This window comes from Pseudopipra pipra, chromosome 16 (genome assembly GCF_036250125.1).
Source record: "Pseudopipra pipra isolate bDixPip1 chromosome 16, bDixPip1.hap1, whole genome shotgun sequence".
Classification (NCBI taxonomy): Eukaryota; Metazoa; Chordata; class Aves; order Passeriformes; family Pipridae; genus Pseudopipra; species Pseudopipra pipra.
The window spans coordinates 13,704,117-13,727,268 of NC_087564.1; the positions used below are offsets into that span (position 1 = coordinate 13,704,117).

The 23,152-nt window shown below is 53.0% G+C and overlaps 1 protein-coding gene across 3 annotated transcripts in view; it reads right to left on the reverse strand.

The window, feature by feature from the left end:
• Positions 1-23,152, reverse strand: part of MAP2K3 (mitogen-activated protein kinase kinase 3) — a 31,699-nt gene that overhangs the window by 6,106 nt on the left and 2,441 nt on the right. The window contains exons 1-8 of one of the 3 annotated variants that reach the window (XM_064673255.1): positions 11,915-12,223; positions 7,269-7,301; positions 6,811-6,880; positions 4,953-5,001; positions 1,906-2,019; positions 1,305-1,424; positions 714-830; positions 521-572 (exon numbers count right to left, since the gene is read on the reverse strand). In XM_064673255.1, the coding sequence (XP_064529325.1) occupies positions 521-572; positions 714-830; positions 1,305-1,424; positions 1,906-2,019; positions 4,953-5,001; positions 6,811-6,880; positions 7,269-7,301; positions 11,915-11,930 (571 nt within the window). In that variant the 5' untranslated portion in view covers positions 11,931-12,223. Of the gene's footprint in view, positions 1-520; positions 573-713; positions 831-1,304; positions 1,425-1,905; positions 2,020-4,952; positions 5,002-6,810; positions 6,881-7,268; positions 7,302-8,916; positions 8,951-11,914; positions 12,224-23,152 lie in introns of those variants that run through there. The other 2 variants (XM_064673254.1, XM_064673253.1) reach the window with 2 other exon arrangements.

Consider the following 23,152-nt stretch of genomic DNA (forward strand, 5'->3'; position numbering starts at 1 on the left):
AGCACAGCCTTAAAAGCCCCATTCTACCAAATTCTCAGGACAGTTTGTCCCATGCATATCATGATCTGTTCACAGCTACACAAGGGTCTATATACCAGGATGAACAGCAGGACCTGGGTGTTATAATTACCATCTGTGATTTTAGAAGGTCTCTTTCAGCCCTCACCTTGCTATAACTACCCAGCCAGGAGGAGGTGGGGATTTTGTGCCTCCAAGGCACCTTGGTACTCCCCGAGAGATGCCCATAAAAATGTAGTGAGGAATTCAGTTATTACATTCAACCCTTCATCTGGAAAGGAGGAAGAGAATGACATCCTGCAAGCAGAGGCTTGAGAGATGCATCTCAGGAACAAGTCTTGGGCATCTAGATCTATCCACCACGGTCCTAGTAAGTACCAGCACACCCCACTTTAGGCATCCCAGATGGACACACCACCTATCTCCTGGAAAGGAATCTTCCCATAGCTTATTTCAAGGTTAGATCTCCAGACACATCCTACTAACCCCATCCAGCACTTACCTCTATGGATTACAGAGAGTTTACTGTGCAGGTGCTCCAGAGCTCGTACAATCTGGGGACAAACAGTGAAAAGGCATTCATTAGTCACACACAGCACCAGCTTCCCACTGCAAACACACCACAGACCTCAACAGAGCCCTGCAACCGGCTCAAGGGATGCACAAACCCACATAAGAACACAAGAGGCACTCACAGACACAGCCATTTTCCCCAAAATGTCTTCAGGGATGGTTTTCTTCTTCTCCAGTACTTTCTTGTAAAATTTATCTAGGGAGGTGTCCATGAGTTCCATGCAGATCCACACATCGCCCTGCAGATGGAGAGAAAGCAGCTGAGAGGGAATTCCCTGGAAGTCTGTGGGAGCTGAAGAGAGTGGTGGGGATGGATGGACAAAGGGACACTGCCCTTTTCACACAGGGCAAACCAAAGTCCCTGCTGTGCAGCTGCTGCTGGCCACACCATCAGCACATGGGCTCTGCACTAGACAGCAATGGGGACAGATGTCCAGGTGCCACCAAAGCTACCCGTGGTGGCCTCCCTTTGAGGGTCTGCCCCAAAGTCAGTCCAGGCTGTGGACAACATGCTCAGGCATCTGCCATGGAAGTGAGCAATGAGCTCAGGTCAACGCTGCCCGAAGAAGGGAATCAACTTTGACATTGAGCCATGGCAGCACCTCAAACAGCCCTGCTGGGCTGAAGAGCACAGAGGTGTTTTGGCACAGTCTGATGCTTCAGCACAATCACACAGGTCCCAGGTGCCCCCCAGGCATCCACCAGCTCAGTACCTCACGGAAGAGGGCTCCGTAGAAGGTGACTGTGTAGAAACAGTCAACTGTCCTCATGGAGATATCCAAGTCCATCAGTAACCTCTTCTGCTCCTGAGTGTTCACAGTGGCTCGAATCCTCTGAGACAAATATAAGAAAACAAGGGTTTGGTGTAGGTATGATAACACCATCATTCCTCAGTCTGACTCACAGGATCTGCAGTTCAGGGCAAGCATTTGATGCTTATTTTGCAGCCAGTAGCACCCAGGAGATGTCCAGATTCCCTCTGCCAGACAGAACCTTAATGAATGCCAAACCCTTGGCAAGCTCTGCAGCGGATGCAGGACCAGGCCAGCAGCCAGGACAGGCACTCTGACATCCAAACCTTGCACTGCAGGCACCAAGCCTGGATTTCAAAGCCTGATATCAACCCCACAGTGCCCCACAGCTGGTATCAGCACAGACCTGTCACCAGACAAACCACACCAGGAATACCAGAGGCTGCCAAACCCCGGTAAGCCTGTCCCCATTTTGCCACAACCAGTGAAGCTCAGCAGTTTCTCTGCTCCCTTGGAGCTGCACATCCTGATCTCCATCCCCTCAGAAGGCAGCTGTCCTCACCTTCACAGCCATGATGGTGCCGCTCTGCGCGTGCCGCACTTTCTCCACCACGCCGTAGGCACCACGGCCCAGCTCTGAAATTGCCACCAGGTCATCAGCCTCCACCTCAAAGTTCTTTAGAGAGAGAGAGAAAAAAAAAATAAAATCAGGTACGAGCACACTTAACAAGGACATCAGCAGAGATCCCATACTTTCAGCTCACTCATACAGAGCATTTCCAAACAATGGTACCTACGGGACTCCACCCACTCCTGTACGTACCAGAGGCACCACACTTAGAGAACATGGGTGTATTTTTGGCTCTGTTGAATCAGAGCCCAAACCCTCTCACCCCCATACTCATCAGGGCTCATTTAATTCCCCCTCTGCAGCTGGAGATCAGGGACTTTCATCCCTTAAGCCAGGGCACGCTGCCACTGGAAAGGGCACCAACCTTTGGTGCCTCTCTGCCTACTCAGGATTACCCACACAAAGGTATTTCTGCGGTTGCTGAACTACTTGCAGGATTTTAACAGCTCCTAGGACAACATGGGCAGCAGTCAGGAGTCTCCACCACAGCTCCAAATCCCTGTGTGCAGCTGGGGATCCCTCACCTGTCCACACATCCCAAAAATCATTGGTCACAAATACACCTATATGTCTAACAACACCTGGGCAAAGCCTCTGTCAGATGGAATGCTGCACACAGTGACTAAACTCCTCATTATTGGGGAGTTTCAACGGGTTTTATCTGCTTTTGATACTTTCTCCCACCACCAGAAAGCAAGGTAAAACATGACTTAGCACCAATGATGGAGCTCAGGCAAGCACAACTACAGTAAGTCTTGCTTAAAACTGGAAAAAACAGCCAGTGCTCAGCCCAGTGAGTGCCCAACACACCAGGGTGCCAGCAAGCTCCTGCACAACCCACAAACAAGTTTCCCTAAAGACACGTTCCCCTGTAATTGCTGGCTCTGCTGGGCAGGGCACGAACCGAGTGAGACACGGGCTATTTTTGGACGCTGCGTTCATCGCTCCTCATAAGTCACAGGCCTCCTTTTAGCCAGGCTTTATCCAGCCTCCAGTTTTCCTCCGGTCTCAGGGAACAAAAATAATACCAGGATGCCAAATTGCCCCAGTAGCCACAAAGGCAGCGAGGGTGGGAAACAAGCACGGCACAGCGCCGGATGCTGTGCCTGCGAGCTACGCCCAGAGCAGGGAGAGAGGAAACGGCCTCTGGCGCTGAGGAGCCAAGCTGGGACATGTGGCTGCCGGGCTCCTGGCCAGCAAACTCCCCTCGGCACTGGCCACAAGCACAGCCAGCAGCCACCAGCTCCAAGGGACCTTCCTGCCAGTCCCAGCTCTGCTGATCGAGCCAGATGTGGCTGGCGAGGCAGGAGCAAGGGAGGGCTGTGCCTGAGCTCAGCACTGAGCTATGCACTGCCCAGCACAGGAAGGTGCCGGCCCTTTCCTGGGCAGGACAGTGGATCCTGAAACAAGGAGAGCAGGGTTAAGGGGGACATGTCTGACCTCCCACCCTGGGCAGCTGGCAGAGGAGCAGGGCAGGCTCACAGTGCCTGCAGGGGCCTCCAGGAAGGGTCTGGTGGTGCTTTTCTGGACACGTGTTCTGCAGTTGTTCCAGGTTATTGTGTTGTGCTTTTCCTGGCATTTGCCCTAAGGCTTCCCCAGAAGTTGGCGGTTCCCAGCACACTCCAGGAACCAGCATTGCCCTGCCCAGAAACAAGAGGTGATGGATTGCAACAACGGAGCCAGCGCTTCCCTCCCAGGACAATGGGATGCACGGCATGGCCTGCACAGATCTGATGGACCCGAGGTCATCATCCACCCCCATGGCTTAAAGCTGCCCTTCTGCCCAGGTCCTCTTCTCCACTATGTCACTCCAAAACATCAGGACCAGACCCTTCCTGCAAACACTGGAGCAGGCAAGGAAGTGACTCCGGTGAGTTTTCCCTAAGCTGCAGCACTGTCCCCTTGCACACAACATGTCCAGGCTGTCACAGAGAGCATCTCTCCCCAAGCTATTAATATGCATGACACAATGGCCAGAAAACAGCACGGGCAGCAGAATCATTCCCTGGATGCAGCCAAAGCTTCCCCTCCTCTCCCCTAACCTTAAAACCTTGCACTGAGGCCAAGGGACCCAGATCCCACCAGCCAAGCCACCTCCCAGCCTGGAAGGGACTGGATATAGGGCTGATCCCATGCAGAGTATTTTTAGCTCACTTGCAAACAGCTTCTGCAGCCCCAGGAGAGCCCATAACAAGAGAATGAAATAAAAGAGAGACAGTGGCTATTTCCAGCAGTGTTTTTCATTAGGTCACTAGGAAAGGCTTTGGAGAGATGGAGAGAAGCTTTGTGCCCAGCTTCTCCTGGGCCTCAGGCAGTAGCACAGACCTGTGGGTATGTGGTACACAGGAACTTTGTTTGGGGCAGTCTGTGGGCATGGTGAGGCCACCTTGATTTAGGGCAGATGGGCTGGGTCATCACAGAATGGTTTAGATTGGAAGGGACCTTAAAAGTCATCCAGTTCCAACCCCTCTGCCATGGGCAGGGACATCTTCCACTAGACCACGTTGCTCCAAGCCCTGTCCAACCTGGCCTTGGACACTTCCAGGGATGAGGCATGCACAACCTCTCTCCACCCATTCAGTGGGTGGTGGGACTGTCAAGGGACCGCTGTGATCTCCCACTATGGACAAACTACCCACCTGGCCTTTGATGGCACTGCCCACAGGCAAGAGAGACCAGTCAGCAAGTGCACAGGCTCAGGGACAAGCCATCCTGCAGGTAGGATGACCCATTCAGCTCCCCAGCAGTCACTGCTCTAAATACACATAGACACCCCATCACTTCACAGAGAAGAGGTCCTGCTGTGGGATGTCTCATCCCTGCAAAGCTGCACCAGAAGGGCACCATCCACCTCACAGGGTGCTCTGGAATCTCAAGACCTGACCTGACAGGGTGTCAGGCACGATCCACAGAGCCTTTTATGCACAGGGCAAACAACACTGGAAGCAAGTAAAAAAGAAAACCCCACTGACACGTACTTTATCTCCGATGGTAATGAACGTCCTGGAGTCCAAGTTCCTCGGGGGCCTGCAAGAAAAGAGAGAGAGTCAGGAGAGAACCCAGCTTCACTAACCTTCTTGGCCAGAGCCAGGTTTCACATTCCTTCGAGCACTTTCAGCTGCTGCTTTCCCCCGTGCCTTGTCGTGGGTTCAAACCAGCCCCCTCCAAACGCTCACAAAGGCTTTAATCGTGCCAGTAACACCTCAGCTCACACCCACGAGGCACTCACTGCACACAGGCAGCCAGAACCCCGGGGAGTCAGCCAGGTGAGACAGGCACATCAAAGCAACAGGCTACAAAACCATCCCTGCTCAGGAGACAAGCCTGAGGAACCGAGACCGCCGGGATGAGCCGTTTCTGTGGCAGAGCAGCTCAGCTGTCATGTTTTGACAGGCAGGTGTCGTAACAGGACAGCCACGTAGCCCGAAACGCACACCAGGGAGCAACAGGTAATTCCTCACCCGTGAGTCATTTGTGTGCACTCGCTGCCTGTTCCAGGCAGGCAGGGCAGGCAGTACTTTGGTGTCACGCTTTGCACAACACCAGGCAGGCGAAAGTCACCCTTTATGGCTTCTTTCCTCATTGCCGCCCATTTCCCATTGCGGGCAGCACGGTACTTTTAGAGCCATCCTAAGAGTGCTGTCCCTCTTGCTTCATTTCTCTGCTGTCCCCATCCCCTGGGACCTTCTAAGAGCAGAGATTGCCCAACTCTCAATTCCCATCAGAGCACGAAGCAACCTCCAGCTTCAAGGAAGTACTTCAGGCTCGAAGCAAAAGCCTTGCACTGCGCAAATATTTGCACTGCAGCTTGAAAAGCACAGAGAAAAGGAGTCGTGGACAGCTTGCACCAGCCCCTGGGCATGCAAACACCCTGCAGACTCCAACGTGAGGCCTTCTCCAGGGGAAATTCAATCACTGGCAGGAGCGGAGACAGATGTGCCCGTGGGGGAAGGAGGTGGCTGTTACATGCGAGGCTGCACAGCTTTAATTAATGGGGGAGTTCCCCTGCCTCCCCCTCCAACTGATCTGCCCTCTCTACCTGGGGTTTTCAGCAGTGATATTTCCCTTTCTGGGATTTCACTGCTCTCCTGGAGCTGGGAGAGTTCTCTAGAACAGGAGCAAACAAGGCTCAGCAGTGGAGACACAGCCTGAAGTGTTTTGGAAGAGCACCATGGAGGAGGAATTTTAGCCGTCTGCTCTTTGTCAAACCAAGCGCTGCTGCCCTGGGCTCTCCCCCACGGCACAACAAGCATCAGCAGCACGAAGCAAACAGGGCAGGGAGAAATTCCAGTGCCCTGAGATACTGCTGGGCACCAGCACCAAGCAGCACAACCGTGTAAGATGTCTGTGTCCTCCTCACGCCAGGGCAAGGAGCTGCAAACAACCCAAACTAACCCCGATACTCATGCCATGCAAAGCATTCCCCAATCCTCACCCCCCTACTCATGCCATGGTCCAGCTGTCACCACCTCTTCTCTTCCCCTGCACTAAAAACCTTCCCCTCTTCTTCCCTTGGGCAGATTTGCTCTCTCCACCACACCTTTGCCCTTTGGCATTGGCACAGCCATGGCAGAAAGATTAAGGAGAGCTTCCCTGCTGTCTCCAAGCCTTTCAACCATTTCAAATCAAAACAGGCACCTCCCAGAGAGACACACGTTGTGCATGTGCCTGCACACATGTGTGCATAGGTGTGCAATTCCTTCTCATCACTCACGAGCCAGAGCTTAAGAAAAAAGAATAACTGTGCTGGTTTTGTGAAATCTTCACAGGCCATTCCTCTTGAGAAAGTGCCAAATCCAGCTCTGGAGAACATCTTTAGGCAGCAGAGATACTTACGTTGTGTTGGCAACGGGCTGTTTGATGGGGACACATGTTATCCTCAGATCTGGTTTCTTCCTGCCTTTCACTGGAAGAGAAAATACACAAATGAGCAACTGGATCTTTGCTTTTTTCCCCTTCGAGCATCCTGCTCCCTACAGCCACCAGGCAGGGAATGCAGGGTTTGGACCCCCTCACCACAGTGAGCAAAGTGACAAGAAGATCACAGTGCTCATGACCCTTTGCCCAAAATTTCAGGCAAGAGCCAGAAGCACAAGTGGGTCTCAATGTCACTGTCAAGGATTTGCCTGCAGAAATATCCAGGGGTGCACTGACAGAGACCATTTTCCAGGTCTTGCAGCCAAGCACTGTATCCCAAAAGTGTTCTTTACCCTTCATGGCCATTAACAGTCCCCTCTCTTTGGAGATTTAAACCTTTTTCTGGGTTAAAGCTGGGATTTCTGCCAGGCACTTACCTGGTTTGTGTGGCTCCAAGGATCCTTTGGAACCTGAAAGAGAGAAAGGAGACACCAGCTCAACCTTCACACTCCAGCCCAGCCGGGCAGCAGCCATATATCCCTCATGGCCCATGCAGGGCCCCAGGAGAGGGAGGCAGCTGGGCTTCGGGAGCCCAGCCAAACCTGGCCCCATCCCCGTTTCTCCAGCCACAAGAGGTCCCCATGCCATTAGGGATGTGCAAGGTTCCCGAAAATGCTCCCTGTCCAGAGGTTCCTTGTCCCCCAACCCCCAGCCAGGCCCTCCTGGAAAGAACCGGGGTTGGATCAGGCATGGAAGGCAATGACCACCAGACCTTCAGCAAAACCAAGGGGTTAGTCCCAGAAGGAGTGGGGACACCCTACACACGACTAAGGGAAAACAGGCTAAAAACAGACAGGAACTGACTGTCAGCCAGTAGTGGACCCACCACAAACCCAGGCTTGCAGAGGCCGAGACCCTCCAGACAAGGCACCAGGAGTGACTGGCAAGAAGATTCTCTCTTCCCACTCCTCTCAACTCCCAACAGTGCTGAGATAACATCCACTGCTGCAGAGGGAAACAGGGCTCAGGCAGGGCCAAGACAGGCCAGACACTTGCATTCTACCCCTGCACATTGAGAAAATAACCAGACCCCAAGGGGCTGAAGTGCTGCAGCTGAGAGCATCAAGGTCTTGATCCTCCCAGGCAAGACAAAGGGGCAGCTGCACTTTGCAGCTGAAGGTGCTTGTGGCTGCACAGAGCTGGAAGATGCATTAAAAAGCAGGAATATCAAGGTGTGCTCCAGGCACTAGGATGGGAGCAGACGGCTCAGAGTGGCCTTGGATAGCCCTTCAAGACAGCTCCTACCTGCCTGGCTCCCAGGAGCAGGCATGTGGACAAAGTCCAGCACTCCAAAGGCTGCCAGGCAAAGGAGGGGAGAGGCAAGGAGCTGGAATTTCAGCAGGAGACACAGCACCACGTGAGAGCTCCTGCAGCTGCAGCAAGACAGGAGGACAACACATGTCCAACATGTTCCCAGCACTGACAGCCCCCATCCCTGTCCCCTGCCATCTCCAAGATAAAACAGGTGCCTGGAGCTCACTTTTCCAGTCCTGTCCTTCCCCAGATGCAAACCTCACTGAGTCTGTAGGTCAGAGCGGGTCTGCAACATACTGCAAAGGTCCCAACTGCAGGACCAGCAGCATCCCTCCCTGCTGAGGGAATCAGCATGGATCAGTCTATACCCACATTTTATCTGCCATTTTTCCTTCATCAGAGTCAGCCTGTAAGGCCTGGGACCAGCACAATTCCTGTGAGTGATGTGAACTTCCAGCTCCATGAAAGCAGCCGGCAAGTCACTCCACCCCAAACCGACCCCTCTTGGATGGAAACCACCTCTGGAAACCCAACCATGCCACGGCAATCACAGCTTCTAATTTGTGAGCCTGCAAAGTGTCCCCTGCCCATCACCCACCCAGCAGGGCTGGAAGGGGCACTATGAACAGCCCCACACACCCACTGATGGCACTTTGCAAAACACCCAGCTGAGCAGTGACAGGAGCAAATGCAAAACGGAGCCAAAGGAAAGGTGCTGTCTGTGGGTTCGGAAATGCCTCCCCTTCCCACAGCCAGCCTCTCGCTACTCACCGTGGGAGGCCATGCACAGACCCTAAAAACTGGGGTCCCCAGACTCCTTCTGCACCCAGGCAAGTTGGGGAGCTCACCGTGGGCACACATTCCATCCTAAGGGATGCATTTAGCTCGGTGCTGAGTGGGAGCCTTGCACTGAGCACTCCTCCCCCATGGCCTGCTCCAAAACTCAGACTGGTTCCTGCTTCACAGGTTCCTGCTTCCTGCAGCCCCCCAGCAGTTACCAGCCAGACCTCCACACGAAGCCCCGAAATACCCCCCCTCCTGGCTGGGACTTTGCTCCATCTGTTTGCTCTCCCTCTCCCCAATTGCCATAGTAACCCTGCACAAAGCGCCTTCTGTGCCGCCGGCTCCCCTGGCATCGGCTCCCCTGGCATCGCGGCCGCGGGTGACTCACGGGGCAGGACCAGGGTCCAGGGGCTCCTGGAGCCAGGCGGCCCGCAGGCGTCAGCCCTTCCTCAGCCCCGTCTGCAAGAGCGAGGCCGGAGGGAGCTGGGAGCACTGTTTGGTGGAGCCCAAGCTCGCAGGCAGGATGATGTGCAGCATGGGTTAGAGGGGCAGCAAGGGGCATGGAGAATCCCTGTCCCAAACCCCCTGCTCTGGACAGGAGAGTCATTCAGTGCCTCTGTGCATTGCCATGAACTCTCCTCCAACAGGGGCCCTGCACATCAGCCCATTTCCCTGTGCCCCCAAACTACTATCTTTGCCTTCTCAGTACTGTACCACTGGCATCAGTGACCACCTCCTTCTCACCCCATCCAGCCTAGCCCCAAAAAGTATTCCCTAGCTCCAACCTGAAAAACCACTGATTAAACTGGAGGTATTCCACCACCACTCCCAGGCTCTGCCAGGGCCACCTACATTGGTGGAAAACCCAGCTCAACCCATGCCTGCAGGAATAAAGTCACCCTGGATGCTGCCCTGCAGCCAGGGAGCTGAGGCAGAGATTGGATTTGCCTGTTACAGCTCTCCCAAAATTTGTCATGAGATTTCCAGCCCCTGCAGCCTGGCCCGAACTCCTTCTTGCTGAAGCTTCTCCCACTGCTTGCAGCACTAGTGCCTCTACAGCCCCCTCAGGGAAAGCCCATGCCCTGTTTGGGTGAACGAGAGTGGAGAAAGACTAGGGAGGGAAGGAAAAATAAAAAAAAGGATAAAAAGGAAAAAAAGGAGAAGCAGAAAGGCAGCAGGATGGGCATGACATGACCCTGCAATTCAAGCTCTTCAGTCCCAGGGCAGCATTTGCTTTTAGCCCCCGCAGGCAGCTGCTGTCAGCTCCTTCCCACCGGCAAGGCCCCCCCAGCACTGTCTCTCTCACATTTGGGATCCCAGCAGGGTCAGTGCAGGAGGAATTGCTAGAATGTGCACAACTGCTTAGGACACCTGAAAACCCTGGGAACACTCCAGTTTCCCAAGGTTCTTACAAGAGGGGTGTCTGCAAGCACAGAGCACGGCTCCTCTCAGAAGATCCCTCCAGCAGGAGGAGGCGACCTGGGGACATGTCACAGTTATCCCTGCAAGCCCCAGGGCTCTGCTGCCAGCCCAGAGCCCATGGGATGGCAGGGCACTGCTCTGGGCAGTGGAACAGGCTGCTGGCTGTGGACACACACGGCACAGCACCCTGCACTCAGAGCAGGGGAAAATTAGCTGACAGAAGTTCCTGGTGCAGACGAAATTGCAACCCACGTGATGCTGCAGGCACTAACTGCATCCTTTATGCTAAGAAAGGAACCATTTCCTCCTAAAGAGAGAAAAAAAAAAAAAAAAAGCCTACCAATTTTTTTTCTCATGCTATAACCTCCACCAGTCAAGATCCGCCACAGACACTTCCTGGAACTGCTTAATTCTACACCGGAATCCTCATCTTTGCCACCACCAACTTCAGCCCTATTAAGTTGCACCTCTCCCCAGGAGGTTTATCCTTCCCACTCCGCTGGCGTGGGCGGAGAGAAAGGAGCAGGACAATCTAAAGAACTGCAAATAAAACTATTTGCCTGAGTCGACCTTTGAAATTAAACCTCTTCGCTGCCTCCCCGGGGCTCTGGTTGCAGCCCCAGGTGAAGTCGAAGGCTGCTCCGAGAGCTGCACCGCTTTGTTAGTGCTGGGGGAAACGTTTCGGATGCATCCTGGTTCTCCTCGATCCCAGGAGGAGAGTCAAATGCCATGGATAAGGCAGAAGGCTGGAGGGTGGATCCCTGCCCTGCTGCAAAGAAAGAGCTGGAACCAAAAAGCATCAAGAGAAAAAAAAAAAAAGAATAAAGACATTTGAGGCAGGGTGCAAAGCAGAGAGGGGAATTTGGGTACTTGGTCATGAGAGCCAGCTCCTCACAGGCACACTTCGTGCTATTTTCCACTGTTGAGAGTGGAAAAAGCTGCCTGTGGAAGTGGAAAAAGGGCTCTCAACCTGCTGAAAGCCATCACTCATCAGCCCGCTGAGGTCCCGCTGCAGAGGGGCTCAGGCAGGTCATCGCCGCCCCGCGCTCCTCACTTCTGCAAAAACTGCCAGCAAGGAGAAGGAAAAAATCACGCTGCAGAAAAAGCCCCTTGCAGCCCTAAAACAACCTGTCAGCCTGTGCTGAATCAGAGCTCCTGACTGCCGGGGTCATGGGCACCCAGTTTTGCCATGCAACAGGCTTTTTAGTACGGGACAAGCATGCAAGAGCCTCTGGAAAACCCTGTGTCCCAGGAATGCAGCTCAAACCGGAGCCAGGAGCCAGCTTCACCCTCTGCATATTTTCCTTCAGACATGCTAGATTTTTATTTATTTTATACTTTTTTTCTACAATTAAGACACCAGAGTTTTAATCCCACACAAAACATGCAAGCTTCCAGTGCTTTAAAAATAGATCCCCAGCTGCAAACTCCGGCCCCCCGCCCAAGCAAGGAGAAAGCAACAAAACCGCATGGATTGACCCCAAAAAGTTACACAGCCTCTTTTAGCATCAAAACCAGCCCTCTGCTCTCCCCCACCACGTGTTTTGGAAATTGCAACATCTACCTTGCTTCTTGTCCATGGTTTCCCAGAAATGAAGAGCAGCGCTGGCACGCCTGGCAGAAGAGAGGGATGGGGGCGGACTGGCGGAGGGAGGGGAAAAAATTCCCGCAGGATCCAGCACACAGCACTTCTTGCAAGCACTGATGATTCTTTTCAGTGGGAATGCATGGCCCCAAGCACTCGCTGGCTTCACGCAGCTCTCCTTGCCCGCTGTCCCCAGCTCCCAGCAGTCCCCAAGGCTGGGAGCAGCAGTGGAAGCAATTGGGGGGAGCCAGGGAAGGTAGAGCCGCGTTCCCTCATCGGCAGCTGCCGAGGTTGGCCGGACTCGGCTCCGATTACCCTTGAAAGCTCAACAGTTGTAAAAACTGCAGCAGTGAAATAGCAGGTGACGTCAACAGGAAACTGGTGGGGAGCCAGCTCCAGCTCCGGGAGCCACTGAAGCGCTGGATTGCCACAGTGCATCCCGGTGGGACACGTTTTCTTCTGACAAACTGAGTCACTCAAACCCAGCCTGCAGGCCCAGGCATCCCACCAGAGCGACCCTTGCCCCGGGACAGCCCTGGCACCAGCCAGCAGAGCAGAGCAGAGCAGAGCCCACACTTGCTGGCTTGGGCACCAGAGGGGGTGCCGGGATGGAAAGAGGTCACATTTCGTTGTGCTGCAGGTGACACGTTAATTGCTCTGCCACTAACAACTATTACCACAACAAATAGTAGAAATATTGTTCCATGACAATACCAGCACGGGGCTTAGCAGCTATTCCAGGGTGACAACCGAGACGGCATCTCTGGTGGCAAAATATAAATCGCTGCATGGATTTGGGTGGGAAATAGCAGGGGAGAGTGGGGGAATAAAAGCATTCTTTTCTCTGCAAACACGTGCAAGAAAAGCTGTGGCAAAGTGTCGCTGCTCTTCCCCTTTTCCTTAGAACCAGCCCAGCAGAAGCCAGAGCTGTCATTCCTGATCAAAGCCAGGCTCAGCTTTGACAGGCTGCAGTTTTGTTTTCCATTTCCCTGACAGCCTGGAGAGGAAGATACTGTACCAGCTTCTTTACCTTGCACTAATTATAGAAAATCTGCTGGTGCTTTGCTCCTGAGCTCTCTCCCAACTCTAGGCTGTGCTGGGCCATGCACATTTGCAAGCTGAAAAGTCAGAGGTCAAGGTAAATGCACATACCAACATAATGAGTGGCTCTAATTTTAAATAGTGTTTATGTAAGCCCCAGAAGGACTGCGGAAGGTATTTTCTCAGGCTCATTTCCACTCCCAGGGTATAGTTTCAGGCACAGATCATCAGCACATAAAGGATGCTGACGCAGGAGCTGCTATTGCAGATGGCACTGAGAGCCACCAGCACCCATCCCTGGCACTACCTGGGAGAGCGATGCTGTGTTGTCCTCCCATCACAAACCCTCTTAGCAGCTATTTCCCCCTTTCCCAGACATAGACACTCCAGGGATCTTCACAGACACCCACAGAGTCAGAGCTGCTTTGGAGCAGAAAGTCCCTAACCCAGCAGGTGGGATGGGAAAGACAATTTCCTTTGAATTAGTCCTGCTGGGTTTCAGCGCCTGAGGACTAGAGGTGGTGTAGAGCAGAGCTTCCCGACATCTCAAAAGCATCTTAAAAAACAAACAAACAAACAAAAGAAACGAAAACAAGCCCAAGCATCCTTTCAAGTCTCACCATTGGCAGCTCTTTCAAAAGTTTGCCAGCACAGTAGGAATTGCCCGGCCTTAAAAAACGCTCACCTTTTGCCATTAATTATCCAATCCTTTACAGGCCACGGGTAATCCAGGAGGAGCAAAAAGCAGTGGGTGTCTCACTGGCATTAATGAAGCCTCCCCATACCTCAGTGCGGGGATGTCACCCTGTGATGGGTGAGGGAAGCTGGGGGAGCAAGTCCTGCCATGGGGAGAAGTCAGGCACTCGCCACAGGGTCTGGCACACCCTGGCAGAGCCAGGGACAAGGATGGCTCCCATCCCTCCCAGCAGTCTCTTGCCAGTGGGCTGGCTTGAATAAGTGGAAGAGCACACCCTTAAAAACAGCAATGAGCTCAAACAGTGCCCTGCCAGCACCGGGCCCCTCTCCCCACCCTTCCCCTGCACACAGGCAGCCTCTCCTGAGGCAACTTTGGTTAGGGCCAGGTCACCACCTCAGCCAGGGACTGGGGATGGGGATGAGCTGCTTTGCCATGAGCAGCAAAAGAGAAATGTCCCATTTGGTGTTGGAAAGGAGCTTTTTGTAGGCATTTTTGGGATTGAGCACAAAATGGATGACTTCACCTGTCCTGAAAGAAGAGCCAGTGGCTAACCAGGGAGAGGAGATGATTTTCACGGAATACCTCATGCCCTTTATCAGAGAAGAGCCCATGCACCAGCTGGCTGCACCATCCTAGCACCACACTGCCTGATGCCCACCACATCTCACCATCCAACTGGGAACTGCAGCAGCTTTCCTGACCAAGCCTGTAATGCAGCCACTGCCCTAAGCTTAGGATGCACTCGCCTTTCCACATACAAGGCACACATCCCATGGGAAAGCCCCACGTGCCCAAGCCGTGCACGGGACACTCAGCCTGGAAACTCAGCAGCTCTGTTTTAAAATAGAGCCTTTGAAGTGAATCCAACCGGAAAGGGAACAGGGTTATCTCTCTCACCCCCTCGGATGGTGTTTGGGGGACAGTCACTCACAACACCACGCAGGACTTGTGCCCCCCAGCAGAGCAGGATGTCACACCAACCGTGCCACCAGGGCTGGGTGAGACTGATGCAAGGCAGAAGGGTGCGACCTCCCAGTGCCCAGCGAGGGATATGTGGACAGGCAAAGCCACTGACAGCCAGAGCCAACATTGGCACGGCCACCTCTGGGGCTCACAGCCACACCCAGGCTCTGTGCATGGGACAGATAACGAGGCCTGAGCTGCAGCTCCGGGAGGATGTCACCGCCCAGCCACATTCCAGCTGTATTTTTAGGTTACCTGCACAGCCCCGAGGGCTGGAAAAAACGTTTGATCCTGTGTTTTGTCCCCACGTGGTAGATTGCTCTCCTCCAGCCCCGTGATGGAGCACATGGATTACACCCCAAGAAACCACACGTGACCAGAGGTCAGACTCCCTTCTGAAAAGCCCTGTCTGGCTGACACTCACACGGTCACATTACAGGACTCATCACATACACAACGAGAATTGTGATGCTTTACACCAGAGCTTGTGCAAAACCCCACTGCAAAGGTGGTGACAGTCACAGGGGCACCGAGACAGAGTGTGGGCACAGCATCCTCTGGGAGCAGAGCCACAGGCCTGGACACTGCCTCCTTTGCATCCATTGCTCCAGCTGAACTTTCCCAAAAAAAAGAAAGCAGCAGCTGAGGCTGCACCCCCTCAAAGCTCAGCTCCAGTGCAATGGCAATGTGGACACACCAGGAGTAGGCTGGGGTGGTGGGGAAAAATGCTTGGGATGGGTAATTAACCCAACCTATGGATCGTCAGGAGTCATGGAGCTGGGCAGCACAGGGGCACAAATGGCCAGTGTGAAACCCCCACCCACCAACCACCTCGTGGGACCAGCACAGAGTGCACCCAGTTGGCTGCAGACACTGGAGTGTCACCTTGAGACAAAGGTCTAGAAGGAATCCCAGCCCCGATGCTGGGACTGTGAGGAGAAGGCAAAGGAAACAATGCTTAGAGAAAAGCAATGAGCACACTATTAAAAAAGAAGGGAAAAAAAAAAGAAAGAGAAAAAGGAAGAGGCAGAACACCGACACCTGTTCTGATCTCCCTGCCAGCAGGTACCCAGCCCTTCCCAGAGCATCACTCCTCCCTTTCTTTTCTCACCCCAGAGGCAAAGCCATGAAAAAAAATAAAATCTGCTTGTAACTGCTGTGACCGTCTGGTGACAGTTTTCTGATGGGAAAGAAAACTCAAACCGCTCTTGGAATAGATCAGCTTGACAGGAGGCACAGTGGGAAAGGAAAAACAGTCATTTGACTTTGTAACTGTCAGCAGTAACTCAACTCCAGAGTCAATAGTCACTTTTTCTATCCAAACTGGCGTAATTCAAGTACTTCCAGGTGTCCCCAAAACCTTGTAAACTTGTCAAGAAAGCAAAGTATTCCCCTCTCTGCTTTTAAGGCAATTCTTAAAAGAAAAAAAAAAAAAAAAAAAAGAAAAAATAGATTTCTACCATCCTTCCTCCAATTTACTTTGGGCAGGGACAGAGTGATTTCATGTCTGCAAATGATGTAAGACAGAGCAGGCACTTGCTCTGAAAACAGAATTTATGGAAGGGGGAGAAAAAACCCCAAGGAAAGCCTTGATGTCCACAGCTTCCTGGTCCAGAGAGGGGCAGAAACAAGAGACTGACCCAGGTGCTTCCCTGGTCCAGAGGCTTCAGGCAGGACTCTCAAGACCAGCATCTGTGCTGGGGAATGGGGCAGGCAGCTGCTCAGAAGGTTCACAGTGACATTATCCCTCTGGGACCTGGAGCACTTCCTTGCTCCCAGGATGCCACCACAGCTTGAGTGGACAAAACCTGTGTATCTTCAGAGGAAAACCTCTGATCTCCAGCACTAACCTGGCACCACCTCTCTGGGGTGCAGCAGCAGGGAAAACCTTTGGTTATTTCCTTTGGAGCAAGGTGCTGATCTGGTGGCTTGTGGAAAACAGCAAGTTCTGTGCTGGAGCACAATTCCCTACAACTCCTGCTGTCCCACACCAATTCTTTGCTCTTTTTGGTGCATTTTCAATGCCATCCCTCTTCCCTGCCTCTCTCACCCTGTCCCTCTCTGCTCCAGGGAACCAGGCAGAAGACAAAAAATGCAAAGGGCTCATCCTACCAGAGGGCTGGGGCAAAAGAGACACAGCCACTTGGAGACCTCAGAGAGAAAAAGCCACCCCATCAGGAGGTGAATGGGGAGCCAGGATGCTGCCCCAGGCTTGGATGAGGCAGAGGGCTCTCCTCAGGCTGAGAGCATCCAGGGAATACTGAGATTTGTCCAATTCCCCTCAGGCCACTGCTCAGCCTTATCTCCATGTAAAGCCTGTTACTGCACTCCAACCTCAGCACCCAGCCAAAAAGCACCAGTCAACCACTAATGATGCTCCCAAGTCAAGAGGTGGCAGGTGAGCCCTTTGGTCCCTGTGACCTGCTTGCAACGGGGGCTGCAAGTAAGGGCTGATGTAGAAAGGGGAGAGCTGGCTCCCAAAACCCCCAGGAGAGCTCAGCCCCAGCCAGCCAGACCTGCAGCCTCTTTCCCTGGCATCAACCACACCAGCCCTACCTCCTGCACTGGGTACCTCCCATCGCTGTTCCTCTGCCCCAGAGGACAGACTACATCCACATTCCCAGAACAAATCCCACATCCAGCTGGTCCATGAGGTCAGCTCCTGCTGCTCACTGGTTTAGGAAGATTTTACACACACACATATATATAATCTCCTACACTGATAGACACACAGGTAGATAAGCACCACATACTTGCTAAACTCCACATTTTGCAGAAATCACCTGCGAACATTTTTCTCCTTTGTTCCTCCACACTCTTCGCTGCAAAGCTTAAAAAAAATCTGAAAAAAAAAAAAAAATCCTCCCCCCAGTTAAAGGCTGGGCCACCGGGCACACTGACAGCCCCACTGCCCAGCATCACCCTGCCCCGCCCCACATCCCCAGGCTCTTATCAGAGGCTGTACCAGCTCTGCCTGGGGAAAACACCTATTTTGCGGTGGATTTGCCCAGTGCCCACAGGGCAGCTTTGATTCATGCCGGGGAAAAGCAGGGGCTCCACAGGAAACGTGCCCACAGCTTGGTGGCCTTTCGTCACCAGGGTTCCCACGTGGCCCCGGCAGGAAGGGCAGAGCCTCACTCTGCTGCTGCCTTTGGGTGGGATTTATCTTCTTTCCCCTCCTTTTGTCGCTCTCTCATATCCACCTATCACACCACAATTTTTCTGATGTTCAGGGAAGTGAGTGTTGCAGGCCTTTCCTAGTAAAGCCGGATTAAAGAGCTGCCACTCTGTCCCAGGAAGGCAGAAGTCTCTGCAGACAGGCTGATCCCAATGCATCCGGCTCCTGTCCTGGCCCAGGAGCTGGCAGGCAGTGACTCAGTGCAGTTCAGCCTGCAGCACTTGTGGGGCACGCTCAGGGCTTCCAAGAACTGCTTCCATTTAAATAAGAAGTAATCAATTCTTAAAAATCCCCTCTATCCCGGAAGGGCGAGCCTCACATCCGTGTTTTGGGGAAAGGAGCAGCGTGACATGTGGAGAGGAGCTGGAAGGAGACGTGTGAAACATCAGACCTGTCTGAGATGAAGGGAAGCCCAGGCTGGCTCCCGTCCCTGGGACGGTTACACACGGTTTCCCTCGCTGAGGTGAGACTGTAAAGCCCCACGGGGAAACCCACAGTTACCAAACATGAGATTCTTTGTGGATCCAGAATTAAGGGTAAACACTTGCAGCTACCTGGAATGTGCACAAAGAAATCACACGCACAGGGGAGCTGCTGGAGGAAAAGCTGAGTGGTTTTCTAGCACCTTAGCAAAGCACACACAAGGCTGATAAGAGTTTAAATTGCAAATTCACCCGCAATTTCTGCCTGGTGATTTCTTCACTCTCACCACCCAAGGCGCCCTTCAAAAAACAAGGCAGGGACAGGTATATCTGCAAAAAGCTGCTCTTGGGCAAGAAAGCAGCGTCTGCAGAGCAGAAGAGGCAGAAAAGCCACAGCACAGCCCTGCAGGTATCCTGGGCTCTGAGGACAATCCCAGCCCTGGCAGTGCCAGCCATCCTCTGGCATCTGGTGCTCACCACTGATGCTCAAGGACGATGCTCACAGCCAAACAATCACAGAGATAACCAAAAATCTGGAGGAAATGGGCTGCAGATGCTAACAAAGAGTAGACACTGGGAGCTGTAGAAGAAGATCTAAAACACCCACCACATCCCTCTTTTCAAAAGCAGTGTGGAGCTGCTTCCAGACTTAAGGGAAACCGCCAAAGAGAGAAACAGAGCACAGTGTAGAGGCTGGTACAGGTCCAGGCTGGTCCCCCAGCAGCATCACCACCCACCTCCCACCCACCAGCACCTTCATCCTCTTTCTGCACCATTACATCAGTTTTTCTGACCACCAAGCTCCTGCCCACGGGGATGGCTGCCAGCTGGGAGCACCGTGGGTGAAACGGTGCAGATTTGGCAGAGAGTGGATGATTTTAGTTGAGGGGAGACCAGTGAAACCTCAGAAGTCAGCTGAGCCCACGTGCACACACACAGAAGTGTCTCACACTGCCCTGCCCTGTGCTGGCAGGGATTCTCTGGGTGCAGGTATGGGGTTATACAAACAGGCATGTGGGGCTGGGCCTGTCATCTACCCCTGAGCACCTCTCAGAGGTGTTTGGAAGATGACAAAGAGCAGCCAAAGCCACGTATCAGCACGAGATCATCTCATCTTTGGCTCAGATGCAAGTTGGCAGCGTGTCAGGAGAGAAACCAAGCGGTCTGCAGCGGCGGGGGATTTTTAACTATGCAGAGCAGCTTTCTTGAAAAGCCTTGACAGTGAGCACATCTGGCTCTCAGCAAAAGAGCCACGTCATTTCTAGTGACGAACTGCAAAGACATCCTCACGTCTTCAGAACAACACACCCCTGCAGCCATGCCCATAACGTCCAGGACTGATTCAGAGGGGCCATCCCGGGGACTGCACACTTTGCTGCTCCATCATCTCCCTCTCAAGCCTCACCTTTCCCACTTCCACACCAAGTAAACCAAGATCTCCATCCTATGGCAAAAAACACCTCCACCACACAGTGTATTTGCCCTTCACTCCCTCAAGTAGAAAACAGCCTCCTGCAGGGAGGGTTCGAGTGCAGCAAGAGGGAACATCTGCTCCAGCTGTGTCAAAAGCCCTCCAGCAAGCCGGGTCAGGATGCTGCCATCTCCAAGCTGCTGTTAACACACACCAGTGAAGACATCCATGGCACCAAACCCCTGCAGCACAGGCTGCTGTGTCAGCCATCCCCCTGAGATTCCAGCTAGGAGGGAGTTTATACACACACACACACCACAGAGCAGTATCTAACTGGCCTGCAAGCCCAGACAAGCTGACACTCCCTAGATAACCTCGTCATCCTCCCCTAAACCACCCCCGGCCCATCCACGTAACCAGCCCTGCGTGTTTGTGATCTGTCAGACGCATGACTGTCACCTGCCAAGCCCTGCAGGACAACTTCTTCCCCTCCTGTCCCTCTGCCCTGTACCACTGGTCCCATCCACACCCATGACTGACGGGGGATGTGGCTCTTGGCACCGCCCAAGAGATGCCAGCAGGACCCCATCCCAGCTGCAGGGATTTATGCATTCCCTACTGGAAACCTCCAAGACCTTTCTGAATGAAACACAGTCATTAAAAGCAGCTTTTAAGTTTCCTAAAAGGCACTGTCACAGCAGGAGATGAGGCAGCACGGACAAACACCCTCGATAAGGGGCACTCGGTGTCCCACAGACAGATCCCAGGGAGAAGAGGGTCCAAGCACCACCATCATCCCCAGAGAGCATCAGCAGATACAAGCAGTTCAGCTGATGCCAGTGCCAAACCACAGCTAAGGTTAACAGCCTCTGATGGGAAATTACTGGTACTGAGCTCTCCGGAGGTTTCTTCCTTTCCAAAACCAGATTTTATTTTGGCGGTGGTGCACGGAGAGGAAGGGTAAATGCTCTGCAAACAACTTCTGGTAAGTGTTGTCTCCTCCTCATCCTGCCTCCTCTTACACTCAAGTAAGATTTTTTTAATGGAAATTTATCTTTAAAAAAAAATAATTTCAGTTGAAGTGATGAAATTAAGGCTTAGAACTGTGGACAGACTGACTCAGCAGTGCCCCTCCCTGAGCACAGGGGGGCAGGAGGACGGAGACTGTGGCAGCCTGGTGGGTGCTGGAAAGGGTCCACCTCCCTTCCACCTTCACCCCACTGCAGGTCCAGAATCTTCCACAGCATGAGGCAATGATTCCTTTCCTTCCCTACCCGCTGGGATCACGAGACCCTCAAACCCTGCCCTTCCCCTTAGCCACACTATAACCCACCAGATGCTGCACCTACAGCAACTCTGTTCCAGACAGGGAAGAAGCTGCAAGAGAAAGGAGCAGGCAGGGAGCTCTGTCCCAGCTCCAGAAAAGAGAGCAGACTCAGACCCACTGCAAACAAGGCACCACTGCGATATCTGAAATCACTGCAGTTGTGCCCAGTAATTCCAGTGTTCCTTGGGGCAATGAACACTGGGACTCACAATGCTTCCACAGCACCAGTGCAGCATCGACCCAAGCAGAGAATGGGCTGTGGGGAGATGGAATATCTCCCAGGTAGAAAAAAACAACAAAAACTTCCAGTTTCCACCATAAAAAAAAATCTTCTCTGCCCTCTCCCCCACTCAAAATCCCTGACTAACACTTGACCTGTGCTACAGAGGTTTGTCAGCAAGAGGCAGTGGGTACATCCAGCTCCATATGTACCCACAAGCCATCCTGAGTCACGGCAGTAAAACCCCAAACTTTTTGTTGATAGAGCAAAATCACCTCCCCAGCCAACACAAGTTCCTCTCCCAGCTCCTTCCCCAGGAAACAGCCAGCCCAGGCTGTGCCTTATTAACACCAGCAAAAACCATCTTCCAACCGTCTTCCGTCCAAAAACCCACAGAGCCCTACATCTGGAAAGGTGGCATTTGGGGTCATAAAAAAAAAAAAAATCACCAGAAAGCTGCTCCCATTCCCAGGCACCCAAAGGGAACCTCTACAAAGCACGGGTGAGGTTCCTCCAGCAACAACCACCTTTGCAAACAAACTCCAGCTCAGCCCTGGACTGCAGCTCAGAGCTGGCAAATAAAAGCAGCAGCTTTCAGGGAGAAGCATTATCAACTGAAAAAAAAAAAAAAAGAAAAAAAAAACACAGAGAAGCATCCCTCCAGGGAGGGAAACTGATTGCTGAGGCACTGCTAAATATTTATCACATCCAACATGATATTTTCCAGGCGCCCACCGTTATGCCGGGAGAAAGCACGAGGAGGAGGGCAGGAGCAAAGCGCTGTGTTCTCTCTAGGATCGTTAGAATTAATTGGATTTGAGCTCTGTGATGCTTCAACTGGAATTAAATAAAAACCTGGCTCTGTGGGATCAGAGCTCCTGCCCCTCCAACCACACACACACCCCCTGGGGACACCAGGCTGGCGGCTGCTCTGCCCAGACACGACGGGAGCCCAGAGCCAAAATCCTGCTTCTGCAGGTCATGACCCACACGTGTATTTTTGGCAGAACTGCCTTTTTTTTGGGATGGCAGCAGGAGAAGCATGAATGGCACACAAGACAGTACAGGATTCACAGACTGAATTGCATAACAGTGGTGTGCTCCCACACAGGGCACGGTCAGGGCACAGCAGGGACACGTCCCCACCACTTATTTACCCACCCAGAATAGATGTGCCACTAGAACAAGCACCAGTTCATCCCCAGGTCCTGGCATTTCCCACTGATGATTTTTCCAAGCCTTAGTGGCAAACGAGAGCTGCCTTCCCAGAGACACAGCCTGGCTCACGCTGGATCCTGATCTCTCTTCCCAGCAACACCTCTATTCCCAGAGGACAATCTTGCTTTTGAATTACTCTGGCTTCAGCAGTGGGTAAGCCCAGGTGAGGCCAAGCAGGTCTTTTCCCTCTAGATCCCATCCACACACCTGCCCTCCCTCCCCACAGCTGCTTTTTCCAGCAAACTCCACGATTTTGGGGGACAACTCCTGCCTGTCCCTCCAGGAGCAGCTTCCTGAGCATCAGGGGCCACTCAAGTCACAGCCAACAGCCACGGGGAAGGGCACACGGATTTTCACGTGCAGGCAGCAGATATGCCTCAAGGCCCAGGGGAAAGGCAACAGCCTGGATTTGTATCCACAGAATCTCAGACTTTGCACCCTCCGCTCTGTTTCTGCACCCACCCAAAGGCTGCAAATTCCCTAAGGCTTCATCTCTTCCTGCTTTAACCTCTTGGATACAACACCCTCCCTTCACAGCATCCACCCACTGAAAGAGGTGCAGACCTTGCTGGAAAATCATGCCCAGGCCCGTGTTGCAAGCTGTGGTTACAGGCTGTGTCCCTTGCAAAGCTCTGCAAGGAGGACATAGGGGCAGCTCAGGAGCTTTGCTCCCAATTCCTTCCCTCAGTAACACCCATTCCAACAGACACAGCTCGAGGGAGCTTTGGTGACCTGAGACA